Below are 18065 nucleotides of genomic sequence, written 5' to 3' on the forward strand. Positions count from 1 at the left end.
CCCCCTCCTCAGGGCTCGCCCCACGGGCGGCTCAGCGCCGGCCGCTCCCGCAGCCGCCAGGGGCCGCCAGCGCAGGCCCGGCCCCGGCGCCCGGAACCGCAGCGCGGGGCTGCGTTCCCCGGCGGGCCGCTGCTGCGAGGCGCTGAGGAAACGGCGGCCGCGGCCCTTTCGATTCCCGTTCCCCGTCCCCACATGGCAAAACGGGGCCCCGCGGAGCCCGGGGCTGCGGGGCCGAGCCCCGGGGCCCGCGGGAAAGGCAAGAGGAAGAAATTCTGGCGGCGCCCCGCGGAGCCTGCCGCCCCGCAGGGCCCTAAGATGGCGACGGCCCTGCCCCGCAGCCCCCAGGAGTTCTCCGCCAACTGGAAGGCGCTGCAGGAGGTGAGGGCGAGCCGCCAGGCCAGGGATGCTGTCGTTTTCCTTGCTAGTACAGTTCCACACCGCGTATAGTAATTAAAAAACATGGTTTCGTGTTAAAATAACGCGCAGGGGTCTGGGAGATGCCGTTGCAGTAATGCCCCTTCAGCCAGATAAGAGAGCCCTGGTCAGCTTCACGCTGAGGTATTGTGTGGAGTACTCTAACAAATGACAGCAGGGTAGAATTGAAGGGAGATAATCTTTTTTTCTTTTTTTTTTTTCTTTTGGTCATTTTAGCTACTGAAACAAAAGGCAAATAACTCGGATGAGTCCCACTCTGCATGTCAAACACACACCAAAAAGAAGCATCCGCTCAAAGAGGGGACCAGCCAACAAGTTCCAGTTAGCAAAGGGAATGAGAACGTGGCAAAGCCCAAATCCGCAAACAAAAAGGAAGATGGTCCTGCTAAAGACGGTCCTCCTTTGGATAAGAAAAAATCCAAGGCGGTTGCAGCGGACAAGAATTTAAAGCCCAAATCCACAAATAAAACGGACAACAGTTCTGCGAAAGACAATCCTCCTTTGGCTAAGCCAAAATCCAAGAAGGTTGCAACGGACAAGAATTTAAACGGCACCAAAAGCAATGGAAAAAGCTGCAAGGAAAAAAGGAAGAATGGCAATATTGAAAAGGAGAAGGGTGATGTAAAACATAAGAAGAGGAAAGCTGAAGCTGTGGAGCAGCAGCCCAAAGAGTGAGTACTTCAGGCATCATGCATGTATTTGAATGTTTATTTTAGGAGGTGTATGTAAGGAGTACAGGGTATTACATTTGAAATAGCTGCACTCTTCCAGACTATATTTTGGGAGAAGTAAGATGAACAGTGCCCCTCCTCGGATAAGGCAACAAACTTGCATAGATGACAGTACTAGACTACTTTTCAGAGCTGATTTCTTGATTTAAAAATAAATCTGCTTTTCCTACACTATAAAGATGGAAAACCACTTTAAAACTATTTAATGTAATTAAATTTGTACTTACCAGGGCTGACATCTGGTTTGATGATGTTGATCCAAAAGATATTGAAGCAGCAATAGGACCTGAAGCAGCAGAAGTTGCTAGAAGAAAACTGGGACTTAAAACAGGCCGATCCGAACAGTCTGTGGAGCGGGTGCTGGTTAAAGAAAAATCTTCTGATGGGTGAGTGGCATTCCAGTGGGAAGCATGACAGCAGAAGCATCAAGATTTTTCTGATAACTCTGATTTGTAGATGCAGCATGTAAGCTGACATCCCCCTGGGTCTGCTGACAGTCATACTGCTGAGTTCTCTCCATGAAAATGTGTGCACCTTGCGAACTTCACTGTGCGGTCCTTGTAACAGGTGTGTCACCAAGCTGTCCTTTTTTCTTTTCAGGCTGACAAGAACAGTAGCCATGGACTGTGAGATGGTGGGAGTGGGACCAAAGGGTGAAGACAGTATTGTGGCTCGAGTGTCCATTGTGAACCAGTTTGGAAAGTGCGTTTACGATAAGTATGTCAAACCTACAGAAGAGGTGACGGATTACAGAACTGCTGTTAGTGGCATACGTCCTGAGAACGTAAAGACAGGTAGGAGTTTTTTCCCAAACCTGTCCTTTAAGGAAGGCAATTTTAACATGCTACCACAAAAGCCTCATTGGCTGAGCTTGAAAAAGTTTTAGACCTAATTTGAAAAAATGGAAAATAAAATCTAGTCTGAATGCTAGGAAAAAATGTGGGAAGAAGAACTTTTTTACAGAATGGTCACTGATATCCCAGATGAAATTCACTTGTTAATTATGGTGTGCGAATAATATGTAAGTTGATTTCCTTTTAGTGTTGTGCTCTTCATGGCAAGAAGATTCAGTGTCAAATACAAATTCATATAACTACAGTCCCAAAGATACAATTGCCTTCACAAAAAAAGATGCAGTGTTTTAATTGTAGCTTGCTTAGTGTCTTAGGTGTCTAACAGAAGGTGGTCTAATTGTGTGGTGTTTTTAGGTGAAGATTTTAAAACAGTTCAGAAGGAGGTTGCTGATATCTTGAATGGAAGGATTTTAGTTGGGCATGCTTTACACAATGACCTAAAGGTACGTGGCTGCAAATTTCTTACTTTGAAGATAAGGCTCCAAACACTGAAAATTGATTAACTTTCTAATATATCTTCCTAGATTAGTCAGATGAACACACCTGAACTCCTAGAAACGACAGCTTTATAGTTGTTAGCTCAGTTTCATGTCCTTATACACTGCACCAGGTATAGCCCTATTCACTTACACTATTGACTTCAACTTCCACGCTGACTTAATAGCACTGATTTGGCTACTAAAGAGCCAGAGAAGAAACACCATAATGAAAGAAACCTTTGCATGCTTTGCTTAGCCTCCAAAGCTCAACAGTTTGGTTACTTTCCATGTAACAGCACTCATTAGCCCAGAAATACAATTTCTTTCAGGTCCTATTTCTCGATCATCCTAAGAAGAAAATGCGTGACACACAAAAATATAAACCTTTCAGACAGAGAGTCAAGGTAAGAAACTGATGTGAAGGAACACCTTGATTAATTGACTCCTGGGCTGCTGAATCCCAGCTTCTAGGTTGCCCCACTTGCTTCTGTTTCTCTTTACTACCTGAAACAAGTCTAATTGAATGGTTACTTAGTGTTTGAAATACAGCAATGTCACTTAGTGCATTACAGACATTACCAGTAATACCTGTAGACAAAATTCAGTGGCTCTCCCATTCTTTACCACTTGCATGGTCTTCATAACACTTTTCTGGATAGCAACATAAGATGGTACAGTTCTAATTACAGTAGGGCTTATGTGATGATCCCTCTTAATAGTATAATTTGTACAAGGATATAAAAAAATACAGATGGTTTCAAATTTCTACTGAGACTGCAGGAGTAAAGGTTCAGATTATAGGGCGATATTTTAAGTTTCATAACTATATACTTAGTTTGTTTCTCACAATAAAACACCCCAAACATAAGTCTTAGGGTTATGGTAATACATAGAAAACCCTCTTAGCAGTGCATGCAAACGTGCATAATCCTTGTAAATTCTCCTTGCTAGTTCACCAACAGAAGCTGTATGTATACGCGTATCTATATATTTCAAGCAGTGTGAGACAGCATGATTCAATCTTTTTTATTTCCAGTCTGCACGGCCATCATTGAAGCTGCTCTGTGAAAGACTGCTAAATGTTCAAGTGCAGACATCAGAGCACAGCTCGGTATGTATCTCATCAGAACGTACATTTTAGGGTAGATCAGTAAGATAGTACACATTAGCTCTAGGATCAGGATTCAGCTGAGAATCCTGCAGCTTCATTCTGTCCTCTCGAAAGTTAGCAAGCTCTGCTTGGACACCATCACATACTAAGATTGCCATCTAAGCTTGTGTACTGTTATGTGCCTGATATCATTTGGATTATTTCCTTACTTTCATAAACTTATTGTGCACAAGTCAACTATATTTTGTTTAAATATTAATTCTTACTATTTTAAGATCCTTATTAAAGAAAAAGTAAAATCCCAAGTATCAACTGCTTACTTTAAGAGCAGCATTCTACACCTATGACAGGTTAGATAAAATAGCAAGAGCCTATTCTCAGCAGATACTCTCTTATCCACTGAAAAAATGGAGGTACAACAGAGGAATGAACTGAAAAAGCAGAGCAAATTTTGAAGGTACCTCCAAGATACTACGTCATTTTTTCGTAATGGCTTTCCAAGTCGCAGTCAGAGAAAGAAGTGCATAGCCTCGTGGTGGGCCGTACATGTTCGTTCCCCTCCACTAGTCACACTAGGGCTTCTACATCTGGAAGAAGATTATGAAGCGTTACTTGAAAGGATTTATTAGTTAAGATGATGGCAGATGTAGCTGTTTATTAACAATAAATGTTCTTCAACCATGGCAGCCATGTTTTGTTAAGCCTTCTGTATGTTCTGTTTCCTTTTAGGTTCAGGATGCGCAAGCAGCTATGAGACTGTACACCTTAGAGAAAAAGCAATGGGAAGCTGCTATTAAGAACAAATCTAAAGACAAACTGTAAAACTTGAATGATTCTACGCTGTGTTTTTTATCTGCAGTATTTGCTGTTTTCTTGTCAGATTCTGGGCAAATTTAGAGAGAGAACTCAGAACCAACAACAGCTATTTCATAAAATAATACAAAAACAAACAAAAAACCAGCAGACGCCACTTCCAACATGGTACATGAATGCTGCCATACAAGATACTGCTGAAGTATCCCCTGTCTGGACAGGATATATGCCTAATGCCTACTACTGTGTTTCAACAATACTTGGCTGCACTTGTCAATTACTTCATCAGTTCTATTTTTGCAAAGGAAATACACACTGAGTTTAAAAAAAATAAAGTGTTTTTAAATTATGATAAATGTAGGAGAAAATTGTTACTGCTTTACTGAAATTACCAAGGCTAAAGTGTTTATTTCAGGTATTTCTAAAGTCTACAAAGTAAGGCAAGTTCTTAATTACTGCTGTTAGTCTCACAGTTGTAACTAAACCAATGGAACATAAACTTGTTTATGTATTATTAATGGCCCAATATTAATCTTTCTGGTGAGAAAAACCTCTCAAAGTATTTCAGAAGGATCCAGGCCTTTATATCTGAACCAGAAGTCTGCAAGATTTGATCTTATATACAAAAAAAAGTTTACTTTTGCAGTTTCACAAGTGCTGTATCCACAAGGGTCATTATCTCCTGGAGAGAAATATGAGAATTGTCAAATAAGTACCTTGTTGCTTCAATTATTTTTATACTTCTAAATTAATAAAGAGCATTGTGTTTAACATAGCCCTTAAAGACGACTAATGTTTTAAACATATGTAAGGTCTGACTCTGCAAAATCCAAAGCGATTGTAATTATCAGACTGAACACTAATGTTGTGATTTAAATAATCTAAATGGATAGTGGAAGGTAGCAAGGAATGGGTTTCAGAGATTTAGCAGTGGTATGCCACGCACTATTGCCAGAATGAGAGTTCTGGTATTGTCTGTCAACAGGTGGCGTGGGGAACAACAAATTGCATTTACAACAGAAGAGGGAGCTTTCTTCTCATTTGTGATTTTTTTTTTTTATGTGCACTACTTTATAGATGCACTGTTCATTAAAATGGTGCAGAGACACCAGAGAACAAGTTTGTAGGCCCCTATCTGAGAGGAATTACATAAGCAGACTAAATGCATAACTAAGAAGAGCAAGGTTATAAGACTAACCAGTTATATTGGCTTGCTGAAAAAAAAACACTTTACTGCTGATTACTCCACTGTAAGATGTTACAAAGGAAATATTAGCATAGCACATGAAATAGCATGAATAACTTTCCCGTTTCTGGTATTTCAATAGTTATCTTTTTTCAATATAACTATGTGTCGGAATATAAGTTAACCCTTCAGGCAAACTATCACAGTGTTTTTGTTTGGTTGTTTTTTTTTCCAAGGATGTCTCATAAAGAGAAAGTAACTGGATGCTATATACTTGTTTTATTCCTTTAAACTTTAGCCTGTTTAGCGTGAAAACTGTAGTAAGTTAACGCAGTGCAATGCTGCAGGAGACCAAAACATGGTGTTAAAAATTACAGCACAGAGCATAAATAGTCTTCCAACTAGTTGTTTTCAACATAGAAATATTCTTACAACTCACTCTTCACACCATATACACATAATTCTTCTGTAAATTTCTATACTGTGTAATTCCACCTAAAAATTTAAAATCCATAACCAGAAATTGTGTAGTATATTAAGCACACACCCTTTATTGTCCCAGTATCTTCTACATACCATGCTAGATGGAAAACGGCTTTTTATTTCAGACAGCAGTTCTTCCATTTTCTGGGACACCATATCCAGCACAATGTCATCTATAATGTAAATGAACAGGATAATTTATAGTTACTGGTACAATTTCCAATGGTTTTAGCAGGGGCTAAAAAAAAAAAAAAAGTAGTAAGGGGATGGATCTATACAAACAGAAGCCAAGGTACGATGAAGTTATAAAATTAATAAACTGCAGAGGCTTTTTATAAGTATTCAAGGACAAGAAAGTAACGGATGAATGTACAATTCCAATTCCTCCTCCTTTCTTAGATATATAGTGAGTCTTTCCTGAAAATAAGTTCCATTTGCCCAAGCAGCTGCTTTTTCTTTACTGTCTTTTAGGGCTGGGGGAGGAGACTGGATAAATAACACCACCATCTTACCATACTGAACCATCTCATTAATCAGCATACAGATATTTTCCACCACTTCTGGATCATCATAGTGAAAGTGGTAGGCCTCTTTGATCACGTTTATTCCACTGCCTTTTGAATCCATTGTAAATCTGAAAGCTGATAATTCTGAAAGGGAAACAAATGCATCTGGGCTAATCGGTTGTTGCAGACTGCATTATTTGCTTTCCAGTCCCCTGCCCTTGTTAGCACATGTAGTATTTTTCCAGGAAATCATGTCCATTCTTTTCAGCTTTCCTAAAAGCTATTCTGAAGTGTACTTGGCCAAGTAGAAAACCATATATGCAGCAGATGTGGTCATGCATGGCAGACGTAATATTTATTGTTTCTTTGAGCTCCACCCTTTTACATTGTAAATAAAAAATGAAAACACTCTCAAGTTACTAATAAATGAGACTGTGCTGATCTACTACTACTCAGACATGCATGCTAGCTCCATGAGAAGAAAAAATCTGCACTTCCAGTTTCACTATTTCTCTTTCCAGTTCTGCAAGAAAAGATTAACTCAGGAGAGCAGAAGACAATCTCAATCCCACTATGAACTCTTAAACTATGCAGAAGCACCTCTGAGGTGATTTGCAATTAACAAAAATTAATTACTGAATGTTACCAGATAGCCTTAGAAGGCTTGCTAATGCCAGACAGGCATTCTTCACCAGCACAGCTCTTTTCAGGTTCGTCCTAAGTGCATCCAGCAGAAGCACTGTTGTGGGCTCATAGTCATTTTCAGTTAAGCAACCTTTAAAAGAAAAAAATAAAAATACAAACATTTAAAATACACACCTGCATCACAACTTTTGTTTCTGAAGGGTTTTTTTAACTATGCAGCAAATGTTACAAAGAAAGAATGTGAAAACCTGTATTATAGTAACATAGACCCAGTAAAGCCTTATCATGAGCTGTATCCATCAGCAGTATCTAGTTACATAATCACTATGGATAATCGAAAATAGCTTCATTACAGTGTCAGAGAGCAAATACAGGGAGGGTTTATTAAGAGCATGCAAGTTTCTAACTCTGCTGCCATCTGCAGAGCCTGCTAAGGCCAAGCAGCCTGTATTTCATGAATCTACCGGCAGCGGTGTTTGACATGCTAGCCTTTTCCATGCACAAGGGACAAGATAAACAGCTTGGGAAAACACACCTTGGAGTGACAATGCCCACAGAGCCGAGCAAGCTGATTCCGTAACCGCTCCGTTCTGGAGGTGCTCTTGAATGACCGCGGTGGTAATGGGGACAGCACTTTTCAGCAACGCTTGGTCTGCGTTATTCTCTGAATTACCACAACAAAAAGGAAATGCATCAGGCAGGGTTATTTAACCAAGTAACAACATCACAAGCTCATTATAAGTCAAATTATTATATCAGTCAAACGCTAATAGGCGATGGCACTGGAGTAAAGCCACATTATTTTAATATGGTCGACAGTGAGGGAAGAAATCCAAAACATGCAAATCAGATTTTACAGGACTACTAAATGGTAGTGTTTACTGCAGAAAGCTGAACTTCTCTGGGAACTAGTTTCCTCTGCCATTTAAATTACACTTGGGCATCACAGCAGGAAACCAAACAAAACAATATTTTGGACTTAAAATCATTCACAGGATGGGTATTTAGCCGGTCACATAAATCAAATAGGTAGATTGTCACACAAAGAAAACAAAACACACCAAGCGCACTTGTGCACGCTCTGTGCTTTCAGCCTTCCTTGACCATTAGAACACAACACCTATAAAAGAACACATTGAAGAAACAAATCTCCATAAACTCCAAGTGTGGTCCCATAAAAAGGGGTCAGCTCTTGATCATTTAAAGTTATTCTAGCAGTGCTGTGGAGACATCTCTACAGAATGGGAGAAAAAAAGTAAGAAAAATCCAGTCACGGCAACACAAATGTCTGAACTCAAGCACAATACCTGCTGCATTTCAGTCACATGAGTCTAGGCACAATACTTGCTGGGTTCTACTTACCACTCACAGCCAAGCTCCAGAGAACTGCACAGCTAGAGAGGCAGATCTGTTCATTATGAAGAAATTTTTTTAAAATCGACAGAAGGTCTGAAATGAATCCAGCTTTCCTTAGATTCTCTGCTGCAATTCCTGAGGAGCAGAGAAAAAGATATCATACAAAATCTGGCATTTGTGCCCCTCTCACTGTCCTTGCAACAAACTGCACTACCAACCATATTTAAACAGTGATACCAAACAGGTAACATCATACCATGAGCAGGACAAAAGAAAGAAAAAGACTGGATTCAGTTAGGAAATAAGGTATAAAATTTGGTCTTAGCTAGTAACTTTATTTGTATAAGTGTAGACATTTCATAACACTTTGTACAAACTAGTCTTTTCAGATTATCCCCTTGTTGTGAAATTCAGTGACCATTTTCCAAACAGTCTTGTGATGACTGCTGAATTGACACTGCAAACAAAAAATACTATAAATATTTAGCAATTACAATCTCAGGAGAAAAAAAAAATAGAGGCAGAATGTAGAAGAGTTTCAGTTCACCACAGCACAGCCGGAAATAGAATCCAGGTTCTATGCCCTCATTTTCCCAAGCACTACTATTTGCACAGCTTTTATTTGTTTCTAAAACAGTCAAATACAGCACAGCTCTGTAATACATACAACTCAGTAAGTGCCTGAAGCCTCAGCAGTGTAACTTATTCATAACATATCTGAAAGTATAAAAAATCTTACCACCATTACCCCTATCAAACTAATATCTACAGGCATCCACATCTCAGTGAAGTCATGAGTTCTGCATTGTATCTTGGATTAGATTATCAAAGTGGAAAAATAAGAATATTCCTCCAAAAATGAACAAAGTGACCCACCACTGGCTGAAATCATCATCAGTAACGTGCAGATCAATGAAAGAAGCTCTTCATTTTCAGAGTGTTTTCTCACTATCTCTAATAGAGAAATGGTCACATTCTCATCCAGGGTCATCACCACATCCTGTTCTAGAGCTGTCAAAAGTAAACATTAGAACAGAACAAAAATTTCAGTGGCTTTGAATGCAGTTTGAAGCTCCTGCTCTCCACATAAGTAAAGCAATCAACTAACAGCTATTCAACTATTTCTTCACACAACAACTCCAAAATTATTTCAAATTTCTTTCTTCCAAAACACGTTTCTCATTATTTTCAATCGTGTACCATTATCAGGTGTTATTGGAGTAAAATGCCAAGAAACTGACAGAATGGACAACACAAGAGTGCAAAATGTCTTCTGTATTTTTATGCTTTGAAAGTCAAATACAAGAGCACTGAAAAACTCTTATTTGTAACATGAAAACAAACTTGGTAGACAGGTAAGACCAGTAGCCTGGATTTAAAACTTACCCTTTAACACGGAATACACATATGCCAGTCCTAAAGAAAGCCCCCAAGAATCTAGGCTCTTATTAAAGCTGGCTAAATTCCTTTATTACCTTAAATTTATCCCCTAAAATTATTAATGAAACCATTTCAAACCTTACCTGCTACATCTAACATTACAAGATAGGGGCTGTATTACCCAGCATTAGTTGGAAATGTCGTAACTGTACCTTGAGTAAGAATTTCAAGCAATAAACTGCAACCATCTACTTGTAACTTGAGGGAATCTGTATGAGCCTTCATTGCAAAAGTGATCAATTCTGTGAATTTTGGCAGATAGGGCAAGGCTGTAGGGAAGAGAAATGATAGAAACAACATTCAGTTACACAGTCGATTGCTCAGTAGATGTTTATGCTTCAAAAACACCAGAGTTCTGGTTTCAAATGAATTTGAGTCCCTGTGAAGGATGGGATACAGTAAAACAACATTCTTGAATGAAAGAACAGTAAAGTTTTCTTCAACAACAGTGCTGAAGAGGTTGGCAACTCTAAGGAAAAAAAAATAAAAATTACTCTTATTGATTACAGATATTGAACATCCCTGTGTGTTAATAGTATATGCTAACGCCAGTTTTAAAATGCTGTCACAAAAATGCAGTGCTATTTGATAAACTGAGTTAACCCAGTGCTTTAAAAAAATTGATTTGAAAGATCTGAAAAAATGTGCAGATAGTGGGAGAAAATAGTGTTCACTCACACAGCTTTACTAGACACATGTAGCTAGCCTTTGCTCTATCAGTCTCAGCCCTAGCCCTTACCCACAATCTATCCCCATGCTGATATGAATTACCTTCCTCAACAAATGTCAGTTTGTCCATTTCCCTTGGTTGCCAATTAAAACATCGTCAAGTTTTTTCCAGTACCCATTTTTCTTGTCCAGTAAAACATGTCGCTGTTCAGCAAAAGCATTTACAAACAAGTATCAACACAATCACATCAACTAGCAATCTATTTCAGTGTTCCAAAAATCAAAAATGTGAAGACAGCAATTTCATTCTCATTGTTAGGAGACTTTTTTCCTCTTCGCATTATCTCAAAAGGTAAGGAAAGAGCAGAATAAATAAATGAAGAAAGCAGTACCTTACCACTTTCATCTCCTACAAAGCTGGCAAGGTGCTGCATGGCTCTAGCCTGTGCTTCTTCTACATCCCAGAAAGCCTGCATGAATTCTACATTAAAAAAAAAAAATAAAAAAAAATAAAAAAAAAGATCATTTGATACAAAACAGTTTAAAAAAATCACTCAAATTTTATCTATTTTTGTACAAGATGTGAATTCACATAAATTAAAATAACAAATTTGTGATTGTTGAAAGAGAAACCCTTTCTCCCTAAGCATCAATCATTAAATATTAGAGTATCATGATTCACCTCGATAATCTCTGTATTTTGCACATATTTTGTGGAACTGTTGGAGTATCGAATCAAAGCAGGGCTAAGGGCTTTAAATGCGTTACTCGGACAGCCTTTTCATATTAAGATAACCTCATCCTTACAAGAAAAAAGGCAGAGTAGATCTCTTGTTGGCACAAATTGGCAAACATGTTAGAATGCAGACAAAATAAGTGTGGTTCCCAGATTTTCAGAGGAATGATCTCTGACCCCACTGCACAGTAGGTATGGCTGGTAAATTTACAAGGTTCTAGAAAAGGCTATACAGTGATTCTTGCTCCAAAGCGTATCCCATTCCATTTCAAATAAAATGGGAACACAGTAATTATTTTTCAAGTAGACTTGAAAACACATTGGTTTATCTTCTACAAAAATCACCATTATTCATCAAATTCATCTTTTTTTCCTCATTACCTAGAACATTTTCGATTCCTCCCTCAAGGAGCACATCTATTACACAGGGAGACAAAGACTTTTTCTGTTTTATTAAAAAGGAATCAGCAACAATCAGGCATTCCCCAACAAATGGAACATCAGTCAGATCCCTAGAATTATGAGAGACAAAGGTAGTACCAATAAATTAGAACTGGTAAGTTTCAGAAATATTTCTACAGGCTTCATTTCATTTTGATATAAAAAATTAAACAATGCTTTTTGAAGACTAGATTATTTTTGACAAAACTTACACAGTTTACTTCAAAACCGCTGATGACAAAGCTTACTGTAAACAAGCCAGACTTAGGCTTCGATTTAATTGTTTGTAAAATAGATACAATGCCAAAATATTACATTGCATCCTGAAGCTGATGCATTCTCAAGATGCAAAAAATTGTGTGCAACACGATTTTATAATGTAACTCTTCAAAAAAGGTCAACTACACAAATCAGAATGCCCGTTTCTAAAAGAAAAACAAGTCTTTGACTTTTTGTAGTAACTCAATTCGTCAAGGCAGTAAGATCAGCAACCTTGATTCAATCCCTTTCAAGCAGTAGCTAACGTTCCCTATCTTTGGAAGGTATGTGGGGTTTAGGACAAGAAGTAACAATAAAGGCACAGCATCTAGAACTCACTTTGCTGTGGGTCTCATGCTGGGCTGAATCTGTAGCATCATAAATAGAATTGGGAATAAAGACAAAGAGCTGTTATCTCCATTTTGTATCAGTGGCAGAACTCCCTCAAGACAACTGGTATTGCGTCTGAGATCCTGCAGCAATGAAGTGATCTCTTCCGTCTGTAAAGAGTATAGTAACAGTAGAGTTTACACACACAAATTTACAGATATCCTGGTGGGCTCATGACATTTTAAATGTATAATGAAACATTATTACATACATTCAGAATGAAGCAGGTGATCATGTCAAGTAGAATACAGCCTAGAGACCAAATGTCTGATTTCTCACTGAAACAAAAATTGAATGTTTCCGGAGCCATCCAAGCCTTGCTATCTGTTGAAATAAGAATCCCATGGTAACATTGCTGACACTGTATTATACACAGTGTTGCTTGCACAGGCATGAACTGCAGGCAATAGTTTTATGTCTAAAAATAGAAATATTCAGCAGAGACTAGAGTCTTTTTTTTGTTTGGTTGTTTTTTTTGTTTTTTACTGGCAATATGTTACAGAAGAGTAAGAAACGCTACAACTAATAAATCATGTTTCAAGATGTAACTGCATATATATAAAGCTAAAAAGGATTCCAACTGTATTTATTACAGAGAAGTTTTGAGACTTATAGACAGCTTTCAATTGTGAACACAATTAATGCTCCAGGCAACTCTCTGTGAATATGCTATTCATATTTTAGAAGGATAATGCAGAGAAGGGGGAGGGAGATAACATTTCTCTCTTTGGCTGATTTTTCTCTGGAGATTAAAAAATATGCACCATAAATTAATCTTTTATAAATATAGCAAAAATAAAAGAAATATCTACTTTCTTCCACTCTTATTTTCCATTTCTCTTCATCAGTCATAAGTGTTTCTGTACTGAAGTCACAAAGCATGAAGGATTCTTCACCAGTCACAAGAATGTTTGATGGCTTGAGATTTCTGCAACACAAATATCTTCTGTCAGCATGTGAAATCAGAATCTAATGATATGTAGCTACAGGTTCCCAGCATCTCTACACATTAGAAAGTTTGGGGTTTGTTTCCTGTTTTGATATACAAGTGGTAATCAACTGAAAATTATTTTCTTCCTTTACTGTGAAATGCTTTTGGAATTGCAATTACAACAAAATTTATCTGAACACGGAATGCAAAGACTTACTTTACGTAGTTACACAAAGTATACTTTGTCCATCACAGCCACCAAAATGTAATCATCGTTGACAGGCAATATTCTAATTTTTATATTAACAATCATACCTCACATTCAAAACAAGAGAGAACACCTCTTTCAAATGGCTAATTCAAGACAAAATTCAAGAAACAGATGACTTCAGAAGTCACAAAAAATTAATCTACAAGTGAAACCCAGAATTTCTATCTCCTAGTCCCCCCTTTTTGAATAGTAAAATTCACCGCTTATTAAATGAAGAGCTGCAGTGAATCAAAAGTCACTGCAAAGAGCAATGACCTATCAGACAATGAGAACAGGATTTCTACTCACCTATGCAAAATGTTTTGTTTGTGTATATAAAACAAAGCATCCACCATCTGTCCCAGGAACTTCACCATCACCTGTTGACAGGTACGTACGTGAAAATGTAACACAAATACAATAACTTGACAGAGAAATTAAACATTTAACAAGAGAGAATGCCTGTAATTGAAATAAGGTCCAGAGTGGAAGGAAGTACTATTCTCCCCAAACAGATAAATACGCTAATCTCTGCGTGTATTAGACAATTGCTATTACCCATACTTTCCATGGATAAAAAAGTAAAACAGGGAAAGATTTAATTGCTTGAGAGCAAGATACACAAAGAGTTAATTGTTGATACAGAAATTTCATAGTGATTCAGGGCAAAGAAGCAGATAACTTCCAAAAGCACCCATCAGCGAAACAGTGTGCTTTGAAGATTTTGAGGAAAACTTTGAGAAAGAGTGAATACAGAGGAAGAAATATACAGAGGAAGAAATACAAAAGCAGCAAAACTCCGTCAGTTCAACTAAATGCCTCTTCTGTACATTTTACCATGTCTGCTATTTTCTCTGACTTCTGCCTTTTCGTCTTGATCAGAGATGAAAGATCTTCTTGGCCTGAGTGCTGCATTACCAGACAAAGGAACAGAGATGATATCTGTAATAAAACATTACACCAAGATTGTCTAATTGTTTGCAGGTAATAACATATCCAGTAAGATAGATAAAAACAAGGACTTGGCCAAACCACTGGGTATGATGTTCACCAATACGCAGGTGTTCTGAGATGTTTAATCTGTCACAGAGCATACAATATTTACTTTCTTATATTAAAAATAGAGCACCTGTGTTTTTTTCCAAAAACATTACCCAAGCATCTCTTATATGAAGCCATGTGGGACAATTCAAGTCGAATATACACCCATAAAAACCAACATTAATTTCACCTGAGTGCTGAATCAAAACTGAAAATAAACAAGACAGGACTTTTGGTTTCCTATAGCCTCCTATGAAAGTTCTGTTTGTTTAAATGCAGGCATGCTGAAGACAGAACAAAAGCAGCTTAAAATTATACATTTTACAAAACCAATCCTAGTTAATTCTCACCTCATTATTCCAAGTCACAAACAACTCCTTGTAAGTACAGATGTTTGAATGACGAAGTTTTAGCAAATCCATTGCCTGCATAGAAAAAAAATACTGAGAGAAAGCAGGCTATAGCTACATACTCCTTCCCACTGAAAATGACCCTAAGAATATCATAAGCCAGTTCCTGACATGTTCATGTCACGTGTCTGATCAAATCCTTTCTGTGTGTAAGCTCTGTTATATGTTTGCATGTGCCGTTGTAGGAAAATACTTTAGTAAGACTGCTCGGTGTAATGCTGTAACAGCACTGTGAGACACAAGGTACAAACAGACCCTAAGGGACATGGTATGTAAATAATCCCCTTCCTCAATTCCTAACATCTGAACCTGACAACGTATTTTAGGATGTGAGAGTCACGATGATTTTTCTAGCGTAGGCGTTATTTCATATAACCCCTATGCAAGCTCAAACCACAAAAAGTATGATGGCACTAGTGAGATGTTTATCTCCTTTACGTTGGTTTCAGTGTAAGGAACTAACAATTACCAGTTACTTTAACAAATTTGCTGATGATGAAAAAAGTAACAGGAATTCAGCTCACTGTCCTAGTTTTGTTTGTGGCTGTGCAGACATTAAATAAATAAAAAAAAAAAGTAAGAAGAGCCACGCTTCCAGCTTGCACAGCTACATTTATTTCAATAGATGCATCAGCAGACAATTTGGATGAAACTGTATCAGGAAAGACAGTCTCAGTACATAAAGAGGTCACTTATCCTGAATAGGATAAAGCATTTTTACAGATATATATTCTCCCTTATTTTCCACTGCAGATATCATGCATACTGGACACTGTAAGGCTAATTCATCTGATATTATTTCAAATATTTTGTTTAAACAATTTTTGGTATTTTAACAGTATTTCTGATGTTCCTTCTTATGCATGGCATTGAAAAAAGTTTGCACAAAAAAAGGTAAAAGAGAGGAAGAGAACTAGTCAAATTATTCACACCATGAAATACCCAATTCTGAGAAATGAGCATGTAATGAAACATGTTTGACAGAAATTAACAATAATAAATATATAAACAGACTGTTCTCCTTCAGCTTGAAGGCCAAAATGATGAGCTTTGCTCTTTGTCCTCACCACAAAACCAATACAAACTCTGAAAAATGGAACTATCTTCTGAGAACAGCTGTCCACTTGAATCTACATATTCAAATATAGGAAGAACTAATAAAAAATCCTGGCCTCAACTCAAGCAGAGGGCAGGGATAACACCCTTCAGATAGTCCTACCCAATCTGTATGTTGGCTATTTACACAGCCAATCTTTGTAGATAAAGACTTTGTTCTGTTAAAGTCTTTGGTCTCGGTAAGTGAAGCTAGTAAAGAAAACCTGCACTGATACCTCCTTCAAGGCCGTGTTTGCTTGCATTTCTTCAGTGCATTCAACCTGTACCAAACAAACAGAAGACAAAGATGAGACTGCAATATAGAAACAGCCAAATTTCTAAGGAAGTACAAACTTGCCAAGAGGATTAGAATTGGCAATTGTGTATGAATTGGCATCAATTTTAAATGATATCTCCAATCTGTAATGCTTGGAACAGTCTTGGTTTTGGGAGATGAACAGAAAGCTTTAAGTGACTCCAACCACTAGTCACTGCTCCTGCACTATCAAAGCAGCAGAAAGCTTTGGTGAAAGCACACTGGATGGGCCTAAATAGGGCGTTCCCCTTTCCCCAGTTCTATCTCAATATTCTGGTAGACTGATCCAATTCCTCAGATTTCCAAAGAAGCAGCACAATGTAAGATGCAAACCTACTCTTACCCAGCGGCCAAGCTACAGACCATGTTTGCCTCTTTTACTATCAAAAGGGCCCACAGAGATGACGAACTCTTGTTTTCCTAGCAACCACCTTCTCACCTGCTTTATTACATATTTCTTCTTCTCACTCCTTTTTCCTTTTGATTCAACTACCAGCATTGTGCCCAGCGCCCCCGGCCACAGCTGCTCCACTACCTGCCGGGCAGAGGAGAGATATTAATGCACCTTGCTCCAAGGGGTGACACAACCATAGCAGAGACCCCCTTCGAGCCCCCCTCTCACCGAGACCCTCCACACAGAGCACTCCTCCCGCTCCCCGCAGCAGGACAACACGCACCCCCCAGGCCTCCTCTCCCCTCCTCAAATTTCCCCCCTACATCCTGCTGCAAGAGGGCAACACCCCCACCTCCCCAGGGCCTCGTAATCCCTTCAGCTTACTCTGTTATATATTTTATATTTTATACTCGTAGTTTCAGTACACCCCTGCGCCTCCTTCCCCTTCCCTTCCCCAAGGGGCCGCTTACACCCCCACCACCCACCCCCTACAGGACCAAGCCGCCCCCCATTTCCCCCCCTGAGCCACCAAAGCCTCGCTCGAGGGGCAGAGGCCCCCGGCCCCCCAAGCACCACCTCGTATCCCTCCATGAGCCCCTGAGGGACCGGGCCGGGCCCTCCCCAGCCCCCGGGGGCGGCCGGGCAGCCGTTAGCCCCGGTTCCCCTCAGGGAATTTGGGGGACGGGCGCCGAGCCTTCGGGGCTCGCAGGAAGCTTCGTCAGCGCTTATTGAGGGCAGCAGGGCCGCACCGCACCGCCCCCACCGTTTCCTGGATGGGGGATTTCAGTTAAAACAGGGGAAAAAATTAAAAAATAGGAAAAAATAATCGGTGCCAGGGAAGCAGCCGCAAGGGTACCACTGGGGGATGTGACGGGACTTGGTACGGCCTCACTACCGGCGGGGCACACACCCCTGAGGCGAGGGCAGCCACAGCCCAGACTCATCCGTGCTTTAGGACCAAAAAAAAAAAAAAAAAAAATCCCATTTTTAACCCAAACCCAACCCCGAGAGCTCGCCCCTCAGCGCCCGGGCGCGGCCCCTTTAAGCCCGCGCGGCACGGGAAGGGCGGGGCCCCTCCGGCCGCCCTCTCCCATT

At 39.4% G+C, this 18065-nt stretch overlaps 2 protein-coding genes across 8 annotated transcripts; one reads left to right on the top strand and one right to left on the bottom strand.

Annotated features, from left to right (window-relative positions):
* The first annotated feature begins 77 nt into the window (after positions 1-77).
* On the top strand, positions 78-5194 carry REXO4 (REX4 homolog, 3'-5' exonuclease). The gene is made up of 8 exons (XM_013193976.3): positions 78-378; positions 652-1106; positions 1397-1552; positions 1767-1960; positions 2375-2463; positions 2829-2903; positions 3536-3610; positions 4340-5194. The coding sequence occupies exons 1-8, from the start codon at positions 193-195 to the stop codon at positions 4430-4432; spliced, it is 1323 nt and encodes a 440-aa protein (XP_013049430.3). The 5' UTR covers positions 78-192; the 3' UTR covers positions 4433-5194.
* STKLD1 (serine/threonine kinase like domain containing 1) lies at positions 3511-17937 on the bottom strand. Of its 7 annotated transcripts, none has more exons than XM_066980675.1 (20): positions 17827-17937; positions 17016-17111; positions 16497-16541; positions 15106-15180; positions 14552-14656; positions 14024-14094; positions 13346-13461; positions 12745-12857; positions 12483-12643; positions 11826-11956; positions 11106-11189; positions 10192-10308; positions 9476-9610; positions 8606-8734; positions 7779-7907; positions 7245-7373; positions 6605-6742; positions 6186-6265; positions 5062-5105; positions 3511-4197 (listed from the first exon to the last, which is right to left on the bottom strand). In XM_066980675.1, the coding sequence occupies exons 2-20, from the start codon at positions 17073-17075 to the stop codon at positions 4119-4121; spliced, it is 1941 nt and encodes a 646-aa protein (XP_066836776.1). In that variant the 5' UTR covers positions 17076-17111; positions 17827-17937; the 3' UTR covers positions 3511-4118. The 7 variants fall into 7 exon arrangements, with proteins under 7 accessions (XP_066836776.1, XP_047909949.2, XP_047909945.2 ...); XM_048053992.2 differs by lacking the exon at positions 17827-17937 and adding an exon at positions 17547-17807 and having other exon boundaries at positions 14552-14623; XM_048053988.2 differs by lacking the exon at positions 17827-17937 and adding an exon at positions 17547-17806.
* Positions 17938-18065: the final 128 nt, after the last annotated feature.

The sequence above is a fragment of the Anser cygnoides genome, chromosome 20 (genome assembly GCF_040182565.1).
Source record: "Anser cygnoides isolate HZ-2024a breed goose chromosome 20, Taihu_goose_T2T_genome, whole genome shotgun sequence".
In the NCBI taxonomy this organism is placed as follows: domain Eukaryota; kingdom Metazoa; phylum Chordata; class Aves; order Anseriformes; family Anatidae; genus Anser; species Anser cygnoides.